This window comes from Poromitra crassiceps, assembly GCF_964638095.1.
Source record: "Poromitra crassiceps genome assembly, chromosome: 18".
Taxonomy (NCBI): Eukaryota; Metazoa; Chordata; class Actinopteri; order Beryciformes; family Melamphaidae; genus Poromitra; species Poromitra crassiceps.
Genome location: NC_139636.1, coordinates 13514139 through 13534792, shown reverse-complemented (window position 1 = coordinate 13534792; position 20654 = coordinate 13514139). Strand labels below are relative to the sequence as shown.

Below are 20654 nucleotides of genomic sequence, written 5' to 3'. Positions count from 1 at the left end.
GGGGAACACCCAGGAGATAACAAAGTGTGCTATGCCAAGATAGTGCACTGCATCCACAGGACGTCTCTGTCCCCTCTGCCCTAGGGCCTTAGGGGCCTCAATCTCCAGGCATGGTTCCTCCGAGAAGCTGAAAAATAAACCGCAATGGGAACTTCTTCTAGGCAAAGCAACGCTATTTTGAGAGACTTTTTGATTCAACTCTTTTGAGAGGGCTGTAATTGCGCTACTGAGAGAACCTTCACCTTCCTGTTCGCCACCTTGCCTCTGTGAGACTGCGAGCTTAAAGAGGGTGCAATCTTGTGTTTTGTCCTTTTTCGGCCACTTTGGACAAAACCAGCAAGGCAGCTCACTGCCATCCATGTCAGGTGTGTGTGTGTGTGTGTGTGTGTGTGACGTGTGTGTGCAAGGTGTTCACGTGAAGGTGCGTTCAAAGCATCAGGTGTTTATGAGCGACTGTCATTCGAAAGCAATTTGAGTGTCCCATCGTGTGTCTGTGTGGAGACTCTGGCTGCTACTTCATTTGTGTGGGCGGGGGCGTGTTCTGATTGCGTTCGAGTGTGTGCCACAAGTGCTTACAGTGTGTGTGTGTGTGAGGCGAGGCGGTGGAGCCCGTGGAGGTCGTAGCCCTGGATTTCCCTGAGATGGAGGGTCACGGTGGCTATGACCGGTTTGGGGACGGAGAGCGAGACAACAACTACCAGATCGACTACCGGAGGATTGTAGGGGACATGGAGCCGGCGCGGCCGCGCCTCTCGAACCGGGAGGGCGAACAGCCTCAGCCCTATGGAGCGTATGCCCCCGGCAGTCTACATGGGCATGGACATGAGACTGCAGCGCAGCGCTACAGCGCTACGCGGATCCAAGCCGGCTATGAGCCAGAGAGGTCAGTCTAACACTCAGAACCCTTGTAGGTCTGTGAGATCATGAGCTGAACCCTCAGTGCAAACCTTCCACAAATTAGGTCAGCAGCAGTCATTCAGCAAAGCCTTTTGTAATTAACTAACACATAGCTGGTGAGCGTCTCCTGTAGCAACTCAAGTGTTTTCCTTTTCTAGTGACGATAGCGGTGGGCTGTTAAAAGGCCAGTTATCAGCTCCCTAGACAGACAGGATGATGTAACCAAATCCTCTTACCTACTGTACTGTACCGCCATCACACACGTCTGGAAGGAGGTTCCATTGACAAGGACAGATTCCTTTTTGTTAGCATATATCCTGCCCGGGATAACAACATTTAAATGGAATCTTTGAGAATCTATTCAACAGATGGTGCGTTTGCACGCAGCATAAGGAGAGTTTGATCCAGGAATAATTAATGACTATTAGGTTCTTTGTAACAGTAGGTCTGCCCATGATAGGGCTGCACAATGAATCAAATCAATATCAAACTCAAAATATGGCCAACTGCAATAATATTCAGATTGCAGGAGCAGCTGTAATTTGATCAAGGTCAAATGTGTCGCAACATACCATGAAAAAAATTGCATACTATATATTGTCGCTGTCGTTCCAGGACCTCGAATGTGCCTTTTTTCACTTTTTTATTTTTTGTCATGAATCAATGCCATTGGTCACCCTTCACGTCTCTGTGTGGTTTTTAACAAATGCAACCAATGGAAAAGCATTAAAACGAGCTTGTGAGTAAATCTCGTAACGCCATTCGCCCTCAATCTGTCAGTCAAACCTCGAAATTCCCCCCCTACCTCCGTGTGTACCCCCCCACGCAGGGCAGTAAACCCGGAAAAGACACACGGCAGACGCGCTGTGTATTTCTCATATTGTTTTGACTAATCCTCCTGGCTTCCTCTGACGTTAATATATCAATCAAATGTTTTCCAGTTAACATGCAAATCGGAGTGTTTTCTGACGAGAATAAAGTAACGTTAACGCTACGTTATGTCAGACTATTTCTCACCCCATGCCAAAGCCCCCGCTTCGGCCATGAGAGGCGAGGGGCAATGCTGCTGCTCCTGCGCGCGCCCCCGCGGCCTGGAGCTTGGGGGCTCGTGCATGAGCATGCGACTGCCTCCCGCTTGACTGGCCGTGAGAAAGTGCTTCCAAGTCGGACTGATAATATAAACAACATCATTTGAGCTTATCCAGGTAAGATATTAATAAAGTAATGACACATTCAGCGGGAAACTAACTATAATTAAGACATGTGCCAACTTGGACGACATTTGGTTCAGTAGTTTAAGAGCAAACAGGTTTTTTTTACTTCCTGAAAAGTTTCTGTTTTGGAAATTCGAGGTCCTGGAACGACAGCGACGATATGTGTGTGTGTTTGTGTACATGTATACATATATATATTATTATTACTGTATTATTATTATTTTCAGTGAAAATGAAGTGCAGAAATTAGCATTCCCACTAAAATCGTATCGCATATCGCAATATTTGTCGATATAATCGCAATATGATTTTCTTTTTTGCATATCGTGCAGCCCTAGCCCATGATTTATGCACACAGCTTAAATGAGGGTTTGAATAAAATATTGAAAAACTATCAATCTTCTATTGTAACATAAGATTCAAGAGCTCTATAGAACCATACATTTGGCTTCATGACACAAGTCATTTGTTGTATTGTCATATATATGTTCACACACTAACCAAGTATTCAAACTTGGCAGTAAGCAGTTGATATTTCCTGCTGAATGACTGTATATCATACATTAAGTGTGTGTGCGTGTGCATGTGGGTGTGCATGTGTTCATGTTCCAGCATGGCTGACTACTTGATCAGTGGAGGGACAGGCTATGTCCCTGAAGATGGACTAACAGCACAACAACTCTTTGCTATCGGTGAAGGACTCACATACAAGTAAGATGTTAACAGAACAAACAAGTTCACAGATTCAGCTCAGACTCATTTCAGTGTGTAGTAGACACTGACACATGCATGTGCGCACGCACACACACACACACACACACACACACACACACACACACACACACACACATTATGCATGCAAGTGCACGCACACAAGCATGCAAACACACAATTATGCAATATCTCCCATTAAATGTTTGGCAGTCATATCAGTCCTATCTGTTGGGCTTTATGTGGAGGATTATTAATAGTAATACCACTTTCAAGGGCGACTGAGTGGTTACACACAGACATCTGCCATTAAAAAGGAGGTGAATCTGGTGTGTGTGTGTGTGTGTGTGTGTGTGTGTGTGTGTGTGTGTGTGTGCATGTGTGTGTGCGAGTGTGTGTGTGTGTGTGCGTGCGTGCGTGTGTGTGTGTGTGTGTGTGTGTGTGTGTGTGCGTGCGCATGCGTGTGTGTGTGCGTGTGTGTGTCAATGTGTGTCAGTGTAGTTTTTAATGGAGACAGTAGGCCTGTATGCAGGCTTTATCAGAGTGCGGAGGATAAGTGTGGTAGCTTTCAGTGGGTTGAAAGGCTGGCAGATTATCTCTGCTCACTGCCAGCTGAGTCAGAGAACTGCTGCTTCATGGGAATGGATATGTGCAGTTCACATAGACTACTGATGCTATACCAAACAAGGTCTTGACAGTGATTCTTACTGCTACTACTACTACTACTACTACTACTGCTACTACTGCTACTACTGCTACTACTGCTGCTACTGGCGGCGGCGACAACAACGACGACGACAGTACTATTTTTTGTGATAGTGTGCAGGACTGGTGCAACCAAACAGCCGTTTCTAGTATATGGTTAAATTCAGGTGTTCATAGTGTTGAGAAAGGCAAACTTGACTGAAGAATTCCACATTGTAGGAAGACAGCAACTCTCTGGAATGGACAGCAATAATATTCTTCAAATAATGCTCACTTTCGACAAGTGTCAAAATGCACACTTGTTGTGGGCTTTCACAATAAAGATTATGTAAAGGATACTGTTGCAGTCCCTTCTGGGGAGTTGCTATCTTCGTACAATATTGAATTCTTCAGTACCACAGTTAGTACTACTAACTACAAATAATAACAATCCTATTCCTAATAAATAAAGGTATTACCGTTATGTTGTCTTATTGTGCTGTCAGTCCACATGATGCGTGTGTTTCCTCTCTTCTTAGTGACTTCCTGATCCTCCCTGGTTTCATAGACTTTACATCTGATGAGGTGGTGAGTATCTGTAAAAAATATCACAGACCATAATGCATCAGCACCATATCATATATTGTGCATTTGTGTGTGTATCTGCGTTCATTTGCTACAACTGTAGTTGAATGAAGACAACACCTGCTCTAATCCAGTCTCTCCCATAAGACTGCAGTGGCACGCTGTATGAAGTGTGAAGATTAATTTCCTTGCATACAGTATTTCAATTTACTCTACTTTGTTTTAGCATATTTGTATTGACATGCCATTCCTCTGGTGTCCTTGTCCTTGACCTCATAAAAACTAAAACTGTGGTTACACACTCACAGCTGGCAGAGAAGCTGGCTCAACTCTTGTGGTCCGTTCATAATCTCTGTTCTTTAAATTATCTGTTATTAACTGAATCAGATTAATCATATTTAGATTTTTTTTTTACTGTCTTACTGTCTCTTAAATTAGCATTAATTCGACTCTACTCTGTCCAAACAATATATGGATGTCGCTTATTTAATTAAGGTCCATCTGCTTTGCAATCCCTAACTCTTTTCCGTGTTCTTTAGTGAAGGGCGGTTGAGCTCTGGGTTTTTTTTTTTTTTGGGTCTTGTTTTGTGTTGTTTTCCTCTTTGTAAGCTCTGCTGGGACATTAAATTAATTTCCTGCAGAGGTCACATGGGTTATTGCTGGATAGCAGGTGCTCAAAACAGACACACACACACACACACACACACACACACACACACACACACACACACACACACACACACACACACACACACACACACACACACACACACACACACACACACACACACACACACCTCACAATCAGCAGGTGAAGTTAGCCAGTCAGCTTCTAATGTAACCTCAATGGCTTTTAAGTTGTTCCATCGCATGGCAGAATCAAAACAAACACGTTGACAGAATGGGTTGCCTAGTGCCATACAGGTGTCTGATTGCAGCATGTGCAGTCCTGAATGTATACTGTGCTGCACATTTAACCCTGTGGGGAGTAGGGATGCTCTGTGTGGGAAAGTTGGGAGTATTGTCAGTCCTGATTGGGTAGTTCTTATCGAACTACGTACTCTCACGACATCGGTGTATACATCCACTATGAAAAGCTTCTTAGGCTGCGTGTCGACACAGCATTTGTCAGCGTTGTTTTGTGTATGGAAAATGTGCTGCCTGGAGCGCTTTTTGTGAGGAGGAGCGGATGTGATGATAACGTCTCCTCTTAGCTTACCAGCTGCACTAACCACCTGGTTAACGTAACGTTAGCACTGGCACTAACGTTACTAACAACACAGTGTTGCAGAACAAGCAAGGCTGTATTTACAAGACATGTCCGGTATAATCCAAGCTGCCTTTATGATGGCACAACGTCCTACTTCTCCATCGCCCCGGCTGGAAAAAGCGGTTCATCACGTCACCCAGCGCTTGCTTTTCTGACAAGTTTAACATTTCTCAGCTTTGCACTGATGAGAAGAACGCCGGCTGCAGCGCTTTTCTGGAGCGTCCGCCTTTTGTGCACCTTGCGGATGCCTCTGTATGGACACCTTAAACCCAATATACACCAGATACAGATGTACACGGCTCCGTGCGGATCCGGTAAAACTGCCGGAACATACTCTCGCCCATGTTAATAGATGGGCGATACATGCGGTACGGAAAAAATACACACCTCTTCTGTTTTTGTCAGATCCCACATGCATCTGACAGATTACATCATGAGTGTGGGTCTGTTCAAGCAGCTGCACGGAGCTGTAACGCAGGTGGTGGACATCAGGCCATTAAGTCTATCTTTGATTTTTTTTTCTCCTTTGCAAGCTCATAAAATCGTGTTTCTGTTTCCAAATACACCCAATCCTCAGGATCTAACCTCTGCGTTGACGAAGAAGATAACTCTGAAGACGCCTCTCATTTCATCTCCCATGGATACAGTCACAGAGTCATCCATGGCCATCGCCATGGCAGTGAGTGCTCCCACAATACCGCCTATCATACTTCACATATCACGGCTCACTCAGTCTAACGCGGTGCAGACGCCATCCATTCTGCTCCACAAACCTGTTGTCTGACAATGATGTAGTGCGACAAGCACACAGTACAACATTTCCCTTAGCACATCTTAATGAGTTTGTGAATGTTATTTTATCAGTGAATATTTGTTTTTGCTCTGCCGTCTCCGATTGGCTGTTTTATCTGTTTCAGTTGATGGGCGGGATTGGAATAATGCACCATAACTGCACTGCTGAGTTCCAGGCCAACGAGGTGCGCAAAGTCAAGGTAAGTGGTGGAGGTAGTCAACAAAGACAACGACTTGTAACAGAAATACAGAACTCCAGACAGATGGTCCTCCTTCAGGATAAGATGTTATTTGCTTTGAAAGAAGAAGAAGATAAAAAAAAACTCATCACAATCCCCGCCCTAACCACACCACATTTGTGACTTTGTTGTCAGAAATTTGAGCAGGGCTTCATCACAGACCCGGTGGTGATGAGCCCCCGTCACACAGTGGGGGACGTGTTTGAGGCCAAGCTGCGCCATGGCTTCTCTGGGATCCCCGTTACAGAGACGGGCAAGATGGGCAGCAAGCTGGTCGGCATCGTCACCTCCAGAGATATAGACTTCCTCTCTGAGAAGGACCACGACAAACCCCTCGAGGAGGTGTGTATTAGCTGTGTGTGCCATACTGTATGTGTTTTTTTATGTGCACCCAAACCTTTGAAGCAAATACATGATGCCACTTAACTTAATAATAGTGATATTTAACGTTCACTCTTTGAAACAATGTCACCTTTGTTTGACCCAGGCAATGACAAAAAGGGAAGATTTAGTTGTGGCACCAGCTGGTGTCACGCTAAAAGAGGCTAATGATATACTGCAACGCAGCAAGAAAGGTAAATCTGTCACGCTACTGTGTGCATGCAAGAAACAACAGGAAAACAAATGGAGGTGAAGGACAACTGATAACATTATTACTTAATAAAAACAAGTCTATGAAAATTAGATTTTCTTTTCCTCCTTTCAGATTGACATGCTGACTCTTTTACCTTCTCTCTGTCAGGTAAGCTGCCCATAGTGAATGACAGTGATGAGCTGGTGGCGATCATTGCAAGGACTGACCTGAAGAAGAACAGAGATTACCCCCTGGCCTCCAAGGACTCCCGCAAACAGCTGCTGTGTGGCGCTGCCATCGGCACCAGGGAGGACGACAAGTACAGACTGGACCTCCTCATGCAGGCCGGGGTGGATGTGGTAGTCCTGGTGGGTTTTCACTCTGGTATGATGATTAACACTGGGCAAAGACGACAAGTTACGACACGGAACGTCAGAGAGCTCCAGACAACCACTGAATAAAATCCTTCATCCGGTAAAAGATGTCAAAAGTGACGGTGACGTGACTTGAAACAGTAAGAAAATAGTTGCCTGGAATTGTCCGGTCATGACTGGACAATTCCAGGCAACTGTTTTCGCTCTGATGACGCCATCAACAGGTGACGCAGTCCGTGTCCTTTAAGTAATAAGAATTAAGTAATAATTCTCTCGGACTCTCGGAGTCTCAAACAAGCACCCGCAAATTCCACTGCGGGGCGGGATCTATTTAAAATTGCCCTAATTTTTCATACATGTACACATCACAAAGCAATCACAAACCTTTAAGCCCACGGCACAGTGGTGTGGCCATTCAGCTTCATGGCACCACACCTCCACCACCCACAGCCCCCTAACCACTCCACCTATGGCCCCTCCCCCCACCACCCACAGCCCCCTAACCACTCCCCCTATGGCCCCCTCCGGCTCCCACCACCTATATCCCCCTAGCCACTCCACTGGCCCACCTCTCGAATCCGGACTCTCTATCACCTTCCTATCCCTAGCTATCCGCTGTTTCCCCGCTGGGAAAATTTCAATTGAAAAGACAGGCCGGGACAGGCCCGAAATGACCAAAACTGGCAAAAACTGCTTGGTATAAACTACATGAACATGACTAGCCCATTTCAAATGACAACAACATCGTCTTTAAACCAAGTGCTTTTTTATTGTGATTGCTACCTGTATGGAAAAAGTAGGGCTATTTTAAATTAAATTAAATTAAATTCGCAGGCGCTTGTAAGTTGTCTGAAGCTAGGCGGGACTGTAATCATTATTGTATTAGCTACAGCTGCAGCCTGCCTCTCATTTGAAACTGTCTCACATCTGGATACTTGGATTGCAGGACTCCTCCCAAGGAAACTCGGTGTATCAAATCAATATGATAAACTACATCAAACAGAAATACCCTGAACTCCAGGTAGTCGGGGGAAACGGTGAGCTCATATCCTGTCCTCCACTCTCTCTCTCTCTCTGCATTTGTACTGTGAAAACCCCCATGTTTAAACAGTCTCTCTCCTGTTTGACTCGTTTGTGTGTCTCTGTCTCCCTCTAGTGGTGACAGCAGCGCAGGCTAAGAACCTGATAGATGCTGGTGTGGACGCCCTAAGGGTGGGAATGGGCTGCGGCTCCATCTGTATCACCCAGGAAGGTATGAAGGGGAAAAGCTTTCCTCTTCCTCCTCCATGGTTTTGAAAATAGCTTGTTTTCAGGTGACGTCACATCGAGGGGCAAGACCATTGACTGTATAGTAGAGCTGCAATGATTAATCGATTAGTCAATCGACAGAAAATTAATCGACAACTATTTTGATAATCGATTACCGTAATCGTTACGAGTACAATTTTAAGAGAAAAGGTCTAAATTCTCTAATTCCAGCTTCTTAAATGTGAATCTTTTCTGGTTGCTTTACTCCTGTATGACAGTAAAGTAAAACTGATATTATCTTTGAGTTGTGGACAAAACAAGACATTTGAGAGCATCATCTTGGGCTTTGGGAAACACTGATCGTCATTTGCTACCATTTTCTGACATTTTATAGACCAAACAAACAACTAATCGATTAATCGAGAAGATAATCGACAGATTAATCGATTATGAAAATAATCGTTAGTTGCAGGCCTACTGTATAGTGGGCGAGACATACTGTATGTATGTGCAACCAGCAGCAGGCTATATTTGCTACATAGGAAGCAACAGGAAAGCACAAGCAAAATGCCTCCACACTGGGCCAATCAGACAAGTGCTGGAAAAATAGCTTATCTTCATATGGATCATACGCAGTGTTGGGCAAGTTACTTTCAAAATGCAATATACTACATATTACTAGTTACTTTCATTTTAAAGTAATAAGTTACTTTACAATATTACCGTCTGTGTTGAGTAACTCGTTACTTATTACACTACTTTTGCATTACTTTCACCATAATAACAGCAATAGCAGAATGACATCACCGCCCCGGAACCATCCCGAAAAATTATTTCAACCGTCTTGAAGTCAGTGTAAACCGTCCAAAATCCTAAATGTTTTCCTTTGTTATTGTCATCTATATTGGTTATTTGCATAAAAACACACAATTTTATTAGGAAATGATTGTATCTTTATTTAAATGTGCTTTGATTTTTTTTTTACTTAATTTGTAACTTGTGTTACCTGACAAGTAACTGGTATAATATTACTGGAATCCTATTGGTAATAATAAGTTATATTACTGAGTTACTGCTAAAAGTAATATATTACATGTAATATGTTACTTTTGTAAATGAGTTAGCCCCGTCTACACTGATCATACGTTTTGCAATGTTCTGGTGATACCTGCAGCGTGGAGTGGCATCAACCCTCTCGCATAGGCTACTCGCTTTCCTTCATTCTCCATAGCTCTGGAGGGCTGCCCTCCATCATTTAAGATCATGACTGCATAGGGCAGTGGTTCTTGAGGGGGTTCAAGGGGGTCCCCAGCAAAAAGGGTAATCATTTATTTTCACTAGAAGTCTAACCATAAATAACACAATGACAGAATGTATGACTTATTTTGGTGATGTGTTTCATCCACTTTCTGTAATAAAACATCTAAAAGTGTGACAACCATCCCACTCTCCTGGCCCTGATGTTGGGTTCATTAGGCTGATGCACCCAATCAGAAGACCTTCAGATGTGTCTCTCCCTCCTCACTGATGCACCTTTTGTTCTAAGTTATTTCACATAGTTTGTGTTGTCTAGTTATTTCCCCTTAGTTCTAGTTAATAAATTATTGTTATAACTTTTACTTTGGTGTATGATTCCCCTCATAGGCTACTGTATGTTTACAACCTGGCTCAAGGAAGTAACAAATGAGGGGAGCCATACACCAAAGTAAAAGTTCAAACAATCATTTACTAACTAAAACTAAGGGGAAATAACAAGACAACACAAACTACATTAGAACAAAAATGTGCATTGGTGAGGAGGGGGAGAGATTGATTGGTCTTATAAAGGCCCAATTATACTCAACGTTAAAGACGGAGACGGACAGAGCCTTCTGTCCGTACTCTGTGTTCATTTCGTCCGTTTTCTGTCCGTCTTCTGAAAGCTTACGGATACGCATGAAACGCAGCGAAACCACACACACACTCATGCATTTGACTCTCTACTGCCCACTGGTGGATGTATTGCTTAACATGATACCAACATGAAAGATGCATGGAAGTATGTGGGCAGTGACGATTACACCGTTTGAAACGGACGCCCTTATTTACGGATGAAAATGGAGTATAATTGGGCCTTTAAGCCGAATGAGTGCACCAGGCCCAGGTGCACCCAATCAGCCTAACGACCCCAACACCTGGCTCCTGCAAAACAGAGGGTCAGGAGAGTGGGGGGGGGGGGGTCATCACAAAAGCTACAATCTTATCAGATGGGGGACCGTGGGACAAAATCTTAATAAATGGGGGTCCGTGGTGACGTGGTCTAATTTGTGTCAGTTTAGGGGTCCTTGATGTGAAAACGTTTGAGAACCACTGGCATATGGGACCAACAAACAAAACAGCAAATTGGTTTGACTGGTTTAACACATAGTATTAACGTATGATGCTCTTGTATCTCGTGTAGTGATGGCGTGTGGACGGCCCCAAGGCACGTCGGTGTACAAGGTGGCAGAGTACGCCCGGCGCTTTGGTGTGCCGGTCATCGCCGACGGAGGCATTCAGACTGTCGGACATGTGGTGAAAGCTCTGGCCCTGGGAGCCTCCACAGGTAGGACGATCAATTCCTTAGCTCCTTGGTTCTTACCTTTAGCTAGTAGTTCTTTCTTGGAGTTTTCTTTGCAAACCGTGATCTGTCCTCATAATCCAGTTACTACGTTACTTTAGCTAGCTTGGTGATTAGCTAATCAATTAGCTAATCGCACGCTCCACTTCACCTCCTGACCTACCTGCCTGCAGCCACTGACATCCTGCTGCATTCATGTGCTGCTGGAATAATCTGAAAAATGTGGTCCTGACTGGGGAAATCAATCAGACAGCTGTCTGATTGATATGTTTGGTGTTTGTTTGGTTATGGTATGCTTGGTATGGCCTCTTTTTGTGGCGATTAAGATTCAAGATTAAGATTAATTTTAACAGCCATAGTAAGTAATTATAAGTAGTAATTACAAACGAAGGATTTGACTTGGTGCAAGTATGCAGTGCATAAAGTAAAAAGTCCATGGGGGGGACCCCAGCCTGTTACTGACCCGGTTGTGCTCTGGGGGCGTGGGGGGAGGGTGGGGGGGGTGATAAAGTCCTGATTTGTGGGGGCTTAGCCTGACGTATGTTTTATTTTCTTTATATTTGTTTTCTTCCTGCCATCACGGAGGGCCCCTTCACACTGAGGGGCCCCTGGGCACTCGCCCAGGTTGCCCATAGCTCTGGGGCACTGACCTGTTCTTAAGTCATCACATGTCACAATTATTACCTTTGTCATGTCTTTGACCTCTGACGCTCCTACCCTCAGTGATGATGGGGTCGTTGCTTGCGGCAACCACCGAAGCTCCAGGAGAGTACTTCTTTTCGGATGGCGTGCGTCTGAAGAAGTACCGGGGCATGGGCTCTTTGGACGCCATGGAGAAAAACAACAGCAGTCAGAAACGCTATTTCAGGTAGAGAAACAGGGAGGATGGGGGGCATTTATACATTAGAGTAGCCTATAGCTAGGTAGGGCTGTGCAATAAAATCGATAGGGCAATATATCGCAATACTTTTTTCCGCAATACTGTATCGATATTTCAGAAAAATATCGTGATATATCGCCATATCGATTTTTTTGCACAGCCGTGTGTTCAGTGACAAGATAATAATACTTTTTTTTTCAGTACGTTCAGTAAGACACTCAACACTCGGTAGTTTTGATTCAATGTGTCCACTAAGTTATCAATATAAAGTGATGTACATATTACTACACTACCTGGGTGGTGCACACACAGCATGTTGTATTTTTAGTAATTTTGAAATTTTCAGTAAATTATGTAGAGTATTGCAATATATCGCAATATGTATTGCATCGCAATGTATTGTGACACATGTATCGTGATATGTATCATATCGTGAGGTCCTTGCCAATACCCAGCCCTATACTGTAGCTAGGCAATAGTAGGCCTACTACCGGTATATAAATTATCTCATTGTTGCGTGTGTGTGTGTGTGTGTGTGTGTGTGTGTGTGTGTGTGTGTGTGTGTGTGTGTGGTGTGTCCGTCAAGTGAGGGAGATAAGGTGAAGGTGGCACAGGGTGTTTCAGGCTCAGTACAAGATAAAGGATCCATCCATAAGTTTGTCCCTTACCTCATTGCTGGGATCCAACATGGCTGTCAGGACATAGGAGCCAAGAGTCTGTGCATACTGCGGTAAGCGTGTGTGTGTGTGTGTGTGTGTGTGTGTGTGTGTGTGTGTGCGTGCGTGCGTGCGTGCGTGTGTGTGTGCGCGCGCGCAAATCCGTAAGAGCTTTGGTCTAGTAGTCTGATATGGGTGTCATTGTCCCAGGTCTATGATGTACTCTGGAGAGCTGAAGTTTGAGAAGAGGACCATGTCTGCTCAGGTGGAGGGGGGAGTCCATGGCCTCCACTCGTAAGTCTGACCCCCGCCCCCTGGCTCCTGTTGACCCCCCCCCCCCCCCCCCCCCATATCTACGATTCCTTCCATGCCATTCCCTATTTCCTTGACAGCTCTTGGTGTGTCCTTGTGTTCCTGTCTGTGTTTATGTGGGTGTTGTCTGCTGCTCCTGTCAAGTCATTTGGATAGAGTGTTGTTTGGTGACGTGCTGCTATATATATATATATATATATATATATATATATATATATATATATATATATATATATATATATACATATATATATTTTTTTTATTAAGGATTAAGGAGTCTCACTGAGAGGGTTGTAGTGCACTAACAACTCTGGGAGTATTGCATTATAAGTAGAGAATTGTTTGATGGAGACGTTTGGCTGGGAGGTAGGCTACAGTAAATGCACTCAGGGGACAAGTGGTAGGGAACTTTAGCTAGATAGTAGATGGCACTACCGCTGGCCTAAGCTAGTCCCACCCACATTAAATGGCAAACTAAATTAGCTGCAGCAGTCTATACATTATTAGCCTTTTCAACTTAAAAGGGAAGCTAGCGTAGATAGCTAATGTTAGCGTTAGCTAGCTAACGTTAGTTAGCTAATGTCCATTAATTTAGCAAACAAGTGTGGGTTATTTTGCGACCAAACGCGTGGGCGACGTTTTATCCCCACGAACGTATAATATTGTTTCAGACGGAATGAAGACAAAACTCAACTTCAAAAGTTTTAAATTAACCTATCTGCCTGTCTTGCTCGTACTTACCGTCCTGCCTTGTCTGCTCTGCTTCAATGCTCCCAGAAGTGAGAGAGAAAAATACATCCATGGCTGGCTCGCGCTGCTTTCATCCAGTCTTCTTTTGATTTGATTGGCGCTCGGACCTACCGGAGTCCTGACTGACAGAAACTGAAAGCCAGATCAGTCCCCATTAATCAAGGAAATATAGTTCCTTGACATTTGCCAGTTTCATGACCAACTAGTAGAGGCAGAGACGAGATTTATTTATATATTTACTTGTTTTATTTGTTTACTTTATTGACAATGATGGGGATAATATCAAACGTCAAGCTGATGCCGAGATGACAGCTTGGTTGGCTGTGAAAACCATAGATATGCGTGTATATGGCAGTGTTGGGGGTAACAAAAGTAACACATTACATTTAATATATTACTTTTAGAAGTAACTCAGTAATATAACTTATTACTTATAGGATTTCAGTAATATTATACCAGTTACTTTGTCAATTAAGTTACAAATTGAGTTACATTTGATTAAATCAAAGCACATATATAAAAAAAAAAAGATACAATAATTTCCTAATAAAACTGTGTTTTTATGCAAATAACCACTATGACATAATAATAATAATTATTATTAGTTTAATTTGTATAGTGTTTTTCAATGACCCAAATACATGCTTGGGAGAAAAAAGCCTTTTCAGAGCAAAGTTTGATTTCAGTGAGATAAATTCAAAAACATCCTCACAGTATGACAGAGATGGGGACTTGAGACTTGGACTTGTGTTACAGATGATACGGGTAATATAAGTCACACATACAGTGACTTGAGACTTGGCTTGAGACTTGTCCTCAAAGACTTGCGACTTGACTTCGACTTGTAAAGACTTGAGACTTGACTTGGACTCTAGCTCAAAGACTTGCGACTTGACTTCGACTTGTAAAGACTTGAGACTTGACTTGGACTCTAGCTCAAAGACTTGCGACTTGACTTCGACTTGTAAAGACTTGAGACTTGACTTGGACTCTAGCTCAAAGACTTGAGACTTGACTTGGACTTGTAAAGACTTGAGACTTGACTTGGACTCTAGCTCAAAGACTTGAGACTTGACTTGGACTTGCAAAAATGACTTGTGAGCATCATATATACCAGAGATGCTCACTCATTATACATATCTTTAGGCTACTATATTTGGATATCATCAAAATATAGCCTAAAGAGCCTCCAGGAACCTTAATTCAAATTGGCTTCTTTGAGGACCCATATTCATACTGCGTAAAAAGTAAAGGTTCTTGCAGGCACCTCTGAGAGCATGGAGGAGCATTGAGGAACTTCTGAGTTCTTGGGGGAACCCCTATAGGTTCTTGGAGTAACCTAGAGGTTCCTCGAGGAACTTGTCGTTTTTACAGTGTGGGGGCTCAGTGGAGTCTGTCATTATCTGTTGCCCCCTCTCTGAACATGAGACAGGTATATTACTGTATAGCAAGTGAGGCACTGTCTTGCAATGTCTAGAGACTGCACTTCTGTTCAGTCCCGGCCTTTATCGTAAACCTTCCACTGTCAAATGTCATGTATCTGTGGTGTTAGCTAGCAGCATCAAATTGTCTTTTCTCTTCCTTTTCTCACTCATGCTCCCATGTTAGATATTCTTTTCTGCCATGTAAGTACATCCATCATCCTGTCATCACAGCTCCATCCTCTTCTTTCATCCTGTCATCTCCATCCAACATTTGTTTTGAATGTGAAATCACATGAATTCCGGACTCTTTCCTTTTCTTTTCCTATTGTAGTCATGAGAAGCGACTTTACTGAGACAGGAGGGAGAGGAAACACTCGAGCAGCGCCCAACGTCCCTACGCCATCGGCGACCAGCAGGTGCACCGGACACATGTGATCAACCTGCAAACAGGAACAACCATTGTACCCTTACAATGTCACCACTCTGAGATCTGACTGTGCTCCTCTGTCTCTTCTTCGCTTCTTCTTCTTCTTTGTCTCATCTCTGACTCCTTCAAGGACAAATGCTATATAGCACACTTTAATCTGGAGGCTAAAGGTCAAAGTTCAGATGTGCAGGGTCATAGAAGAGAGTAGCATGAGTGCACACTACATGAAATGTTAATGTTTCTTTCTCACACCATTGAAGGTGTAGTAGCTGTTTTTTTTTAGCACGTAACACTTTTAACACTTTAAAACACTTCTGACCTAATGAGAACTGCACTCTGAGGAGGGAGAATATACAGGGAGCCCTTGTAGGCGTACAGCCAATCTTTTTATATTTTGCATATTTTACAATATATTATTTGCAGGAATACAGACTACAGCCATTGGGCATCATTTAAAATGTATGTTCAACAATTGGCTTTTTCTCAGAAAAGGAAAGCAAAAGACAGAAAGTTAAATAGCTTCTGGCAACGCTGCAGCTCTCTGCCAACATTCAGAGCAAGCTCTGAAGTCAACCTTGAATTATTTGTACTCTTGATCACATCTTCCTAGCCTGCCAGCTTGTGCACAAGGCTCCTCAATGTAGTACAATTACTGTATGTTCTTCTCACTGGCTTCTCTCTTCTCTGTGATGTTCCAGCACTGGATTTCCCCCAGGTTACTTTGACTGACTTTTTACTTGGCTTTAGGCAAATTCTACATCAGCGTTTCAAATTTGGCCTCTTACTTGATGGAAATGTGTGTCCGTTGAAAAGGACGCCGTGTGTCCCCTGATCTTTTGGCTTAGCTTGCCTGTCACTTCTGTACTGTGATCTCCGATCTATTTTATGGTGAGATCTGTGCATGTGCTAGTGCAGAGGGGACTAAAGCTAAGCATAAGCCTTAACTCACATATACACATATCGCATATGTAACCCGAGCGCCTTAAAGAGGAAGTCAATTGTAATCAGATTACAATTATTTATTATATAGAATTATAATTATTTATTTTTAGAATTATTTATTTCATTTAGAGTAGAAAACATTCAGAATGTGTTTGATGACAGGATAATATGTGATGAGGTGTGTGCTGTACAAATAATGTCATAGTTATGTTGTTCTGCAACAGAGTATGCACAACATATAATATACATAGTATAAAGTATATTTTGGATAATGGTTTGACCTTTCACATTTAAATGTAAATGTATAAAAAATTACAAATGGTTCCAATCTTCCACAATCCCACTGTGTAGAGAGATGCATCATTGACATGGATAGACTGCACATAATATATAAGATACCAGTAGATATTATATTTTTCTTGTTTTCAGGCTCAGTATTTGAGAAGTTTAAATTATGAGTTTTATTTATTTGTATTTATTGGTATACAGTTGTAGTCCACAAGATGTTTTTGGTTAAACAATTTTTAATGTGATTTGCACAATTTCACGGGAAGACACCTTTTATAAAGCAATATTTACATACACTGGTCTCTGAAAAACAGTGGCTCTTCGAGGTCATTTTGTAGTAATGTCATGTGGGCTTGTTTGTGCAGATTCTGGCATTGTTGCACATTTAGAAGACTTATTAAAGCATGTCTGTTTTTGAGCCTTAAATGGACTATTTCATTGGTTGACAATACAAAATTACTTGACAGGCTATACACAATAATTTCTTAGTTGGGCTGCCCTAGAAATGGTCTCTTTCCAACAGTTACCTCACGGCTTTACGATACATTAGCTGTAAATATTGTTATGAATTGTAATAAAGATCATTTTAACGTGGGCTTTTATTCTAACATGTAGGCTACCCCAAAGAATATAGGGAAGAACAGTAAATGCTTGCTGGTGATCCCGAATCCGATGTGTAGGTGACTTTTTCTCATTCCAAATCAAACCCAACAGATGGCAGTATAGTCCACATTTCCCCACTACAATATTCACCTCACACACCAGTTATTTCCTCTCTTAAAAATGCCTTTATGAGTCAAAATATAAGCCACTACAATGGACCCTTTTTCACGGTGGCCATTTTGGCTCTCAAAGGAAACACAGGTGTACCAAAACATGAATTAGGGTTTCCAACTTCTAGTCCATTTTGCTGTTCCAGTGCTGGGGCCCTAATTAGTGAGTTAACCTGTGTTAATCCTGCCTTTTAGACACAAAATGGCAGCTGTGAAAAGGGTCTATTGAACTTCAATTAAGTTCTATCCCCCAAATCAGATTAGGATATTTCCTCCTGCTGTTTTCCACAGATAGAAATGTGTCTTGTACTTTATTTTGGCAATCAACATCATATTTACAACTCAGCAGGGACCTCAAACCCCTGTGAGACACATTTTTCTGTTTAAACTATTCATGTATGCAAGTAAATTCTGTAAAAAACAAAACACGCACGAGCACGCGCACACGCACGCATGCACGCGCACACACACACACACACACACACACACACACACACACACACACACACACACACACACACACACACACACACACACAGACAGTACATGCAGAATGTGTTGTGACCCAAGTCCTTTTGGCTATCTTCTTTGTACAAACTGAAGGATACTGTCAATAATTGACTGCTGGTCATGAGACATTTTGAAATGAGCACAAATAGATTTGTGGTTAAAACATATAGATAGAAAATGTATAATACAACTTTGCTTTCGGCCATATTGTTTTGTCCTATAAGCCACTGAGGCGTGTGCTCCTTTACATTCCTTCCATCATCTCAGCTGGACCTTCACGCAGCAGGATCGCCTCAAACATCAAAATGTTCAGCTTGAAAATATATACAAGTCGGCCTAATCAACACTGCTGCTTGAGACCATTTTTGATAATCTTAAGCAATTGGTCCTTGATGTTCAAGACAGTCTCACTCAGATGAGCAATTTACTGAAATGTTCCTCAGCAGGTAGGTTCCTCAGTAGCAATAAGAATTGATGAGCCTGTCATAATACTGTATTCTAAAAACAGAAACATTAGTGTGAGGAGGAAAGCATGGTGAAGATGCTGAAAACAGTGTGATGATAATGAAGTCAGCTTTGAAATCTAATTTTGAAGGTTGACTACTATGTACATTATTCAAATTTACAAGTTGGTTTTGCATTGTGTATCAATAAATATCACATTCAGTTTATACTTTACATTAGTTAAGTTAGTTATTCTCATCTGTATATCTAGCACAATGTACATTTAATTTATCCCTCAGAACTTTATCTGCAATCTACTAATTTTCTGTATTTTTACAATGCTGCATTCATTCCAACCAGAACTGGAGCTTTCCAGCCTCCTACAGGTCAATGGTGTCACTGCAAACACTCAGAGCATCTATTTGCTTGCAGACGCTGATAAACTCTGCCTGTACGGCCATATCTTGTTCCAGCTGTTTGCTTTCGCTCAGCTGTTCAGTCCCCGCCATCCGGCCAAATCCCTGGCTGTCCTGGGAGGCTAAGCTCAGGGTTCGGTAACGCCTGTGGTAAGGCAGGAGGGGGATTGCCCGTGGAAGACTGCTCTGCGCAACGTTCTGCCCCTTGCCGGCCCAGGGATGAGAGCGCATCTTCCCTGTCTCCCTGGAACTGCAGCACAGGCCCTGAGATGAGCCACTCAGGGACGTTTGGCACAATGAACCAGAGTTACTGCCCTTCCAACTCCACTGATCCGGAGACGATGGAGACCTGAGAGAGCTATGTGCCTGGGAGGGTCTGGAGTTGGACAGGGGGTTCTCTTGATCCATGTCTCCACAGGAAGACGTTCGGTAAAGGCAAGTCTCCGCGGAGCTGGGGCCCTGCTGTGAGGTACCGTGGCTAGGAGAGCTCAAGGAAAGGCTGGAAGAGGCCTGGAGGAGTGGTGGCCTTGGCAGACCAAAGAGACTGTGGGAGAACAGCGCTTCACTGAACAGGGCCTGGTCGATGCTGCGGGACAGGTCTATGGGAGATGGGGGGCGCAGGTCCGCAGTAGAGTCAGTGTCCAGACCCAGGCTATCCAGTGAGGACTCAACCCCACTTTTAGACCTATGTGGTGGGCTAGGGGGTGTTGGCAGTGGGAGAAAAGAGAAACGGGTTTGGCTGGGACGGGGGGCTAGTCCATTTCGAGGGGGGTCCACCATTGAGCAAAGAGGAAGAGCCTCTGATTGTCCCTTAGTGATGACCTCACAGACCACCAGCTTTTCCTCCTTGCCCTGGGACCAGCAATAGTGGGAGGGGAGGGCAGGAGAATTGACCTCTTCATCTGAGGTCAGCATGGGCCCTCTTGCAGGCGAGCCGCAGGAGAGACGGGACCAGGATCCTGGCCGGGGACGAGGCCTGATGGAGCCCGTGTGACAGAACAGAGGCTGTGCTGCAATGAGTGACAGGCCCAGGCACACCCCCACCTCACAGAGCCTACAGCCTACCTGGTAGCCCCACCAGGGCCAGGGCTGGAAGCCATAGCCATTGACCCCATCCAGACCCAGGGTGTGCAGGACCCCATAGAGCTGCAGCCCCCCGCACCCTAACAAACACAGCGAAGCCCCTACTCCGGCACCTGCTGCCCTGCCCCAGTCCTCCACCTTGGCAAACGGGCAACTTGCAGGTGGCACCACCTCAGGGGAGCCTCCGCTCTCTCCGTTGTCACTCAGCCGGTAGATGTGTTTGGTGTCGGCCCGTATGAAGCAGTAGAAGATGAGGTAGGAGCACGAGAGGAAGATGGAGAGGCACACAAACAGGCCCTGAGGGAAGATGAGGATCAGGGCAGGGAGGCTGTGCAGGAGCTGGAGAAGGCCGACGCACCCCAGAGAGACCGCGAAGTGCAGCAGGGACACGCAGAGTAATAGGCAGGGTTTGGGCATGGCTGAGAAGGAGGTGGACAGGGAGAGCGGGAGAGACAGACGTGTGCGCGAGCGCTTGGAGAGCAGGATGAAGGCCAGGGAGAAGGCTGAGGTCAAGCAGGGCAGGGGCAGCTCAGAGAGGAGGAGAGAAGCCAGATGGGGGAGA

The 20654-nt window shown here is 44.0% G+C and overlaps 2 protein-coding genes across 2 annotated transcripts in view; one reads left to right on the top strand and one right to left on the bottom strand.

Annotated features, from left to right (window-relative positions):
- Nucleotides 1-830: 830 nt before the first annotated feature.
- Nucleotides 831-15644, top strand: impdh1a (IMP (inosine 5'-monophosphate) dehydrogenase 1a; the record flags this gene model as incomplete). Its single annotated transcript, XM_083654839.1, has 16 exons — nt 831-883; nt 2724-2822; nt 4046-4094; nt 5939-6040; nt 6279-6353; nt 6528-6734; nt 6880-6967; nt 7135-7334; nt 8287-8377; nt 8497-8592; nt 11029-11172; nt 11911-12055; nt 12654-12797; nt 12934-13017; nt 15394-15410; nt 15541-15644. The coding sequence occupies exons 2-16, from the start codon at nt 2725-2727 to the stop codon at nt 15642-15644; spliced, it is 1644 nt and encodes a 547-aa protein (XP_083510965.1). The 5' UTR covers nt 831-883; nt 2724.
- A 3329-nt stretch (nt 15645-18973) lies between these two features.
- prrt4a (proline rich transmembrane protein 4a) overlaps nt 18974-20654 on the bottom strand; it is a gene marked incomplete at both ends in the record, with an annotated part of 4525 nt that continues 2844 nt past the window's right edge. Inside the window, one exon of the mRNA XM_083654711.1 lies at nt 18974-20654. This exon is cut by the window's right edge and continues 442 nt beyond it. Coding sequence (XP_083510837.1) covers nt 18974-20654 — 1681 coding nt within the window.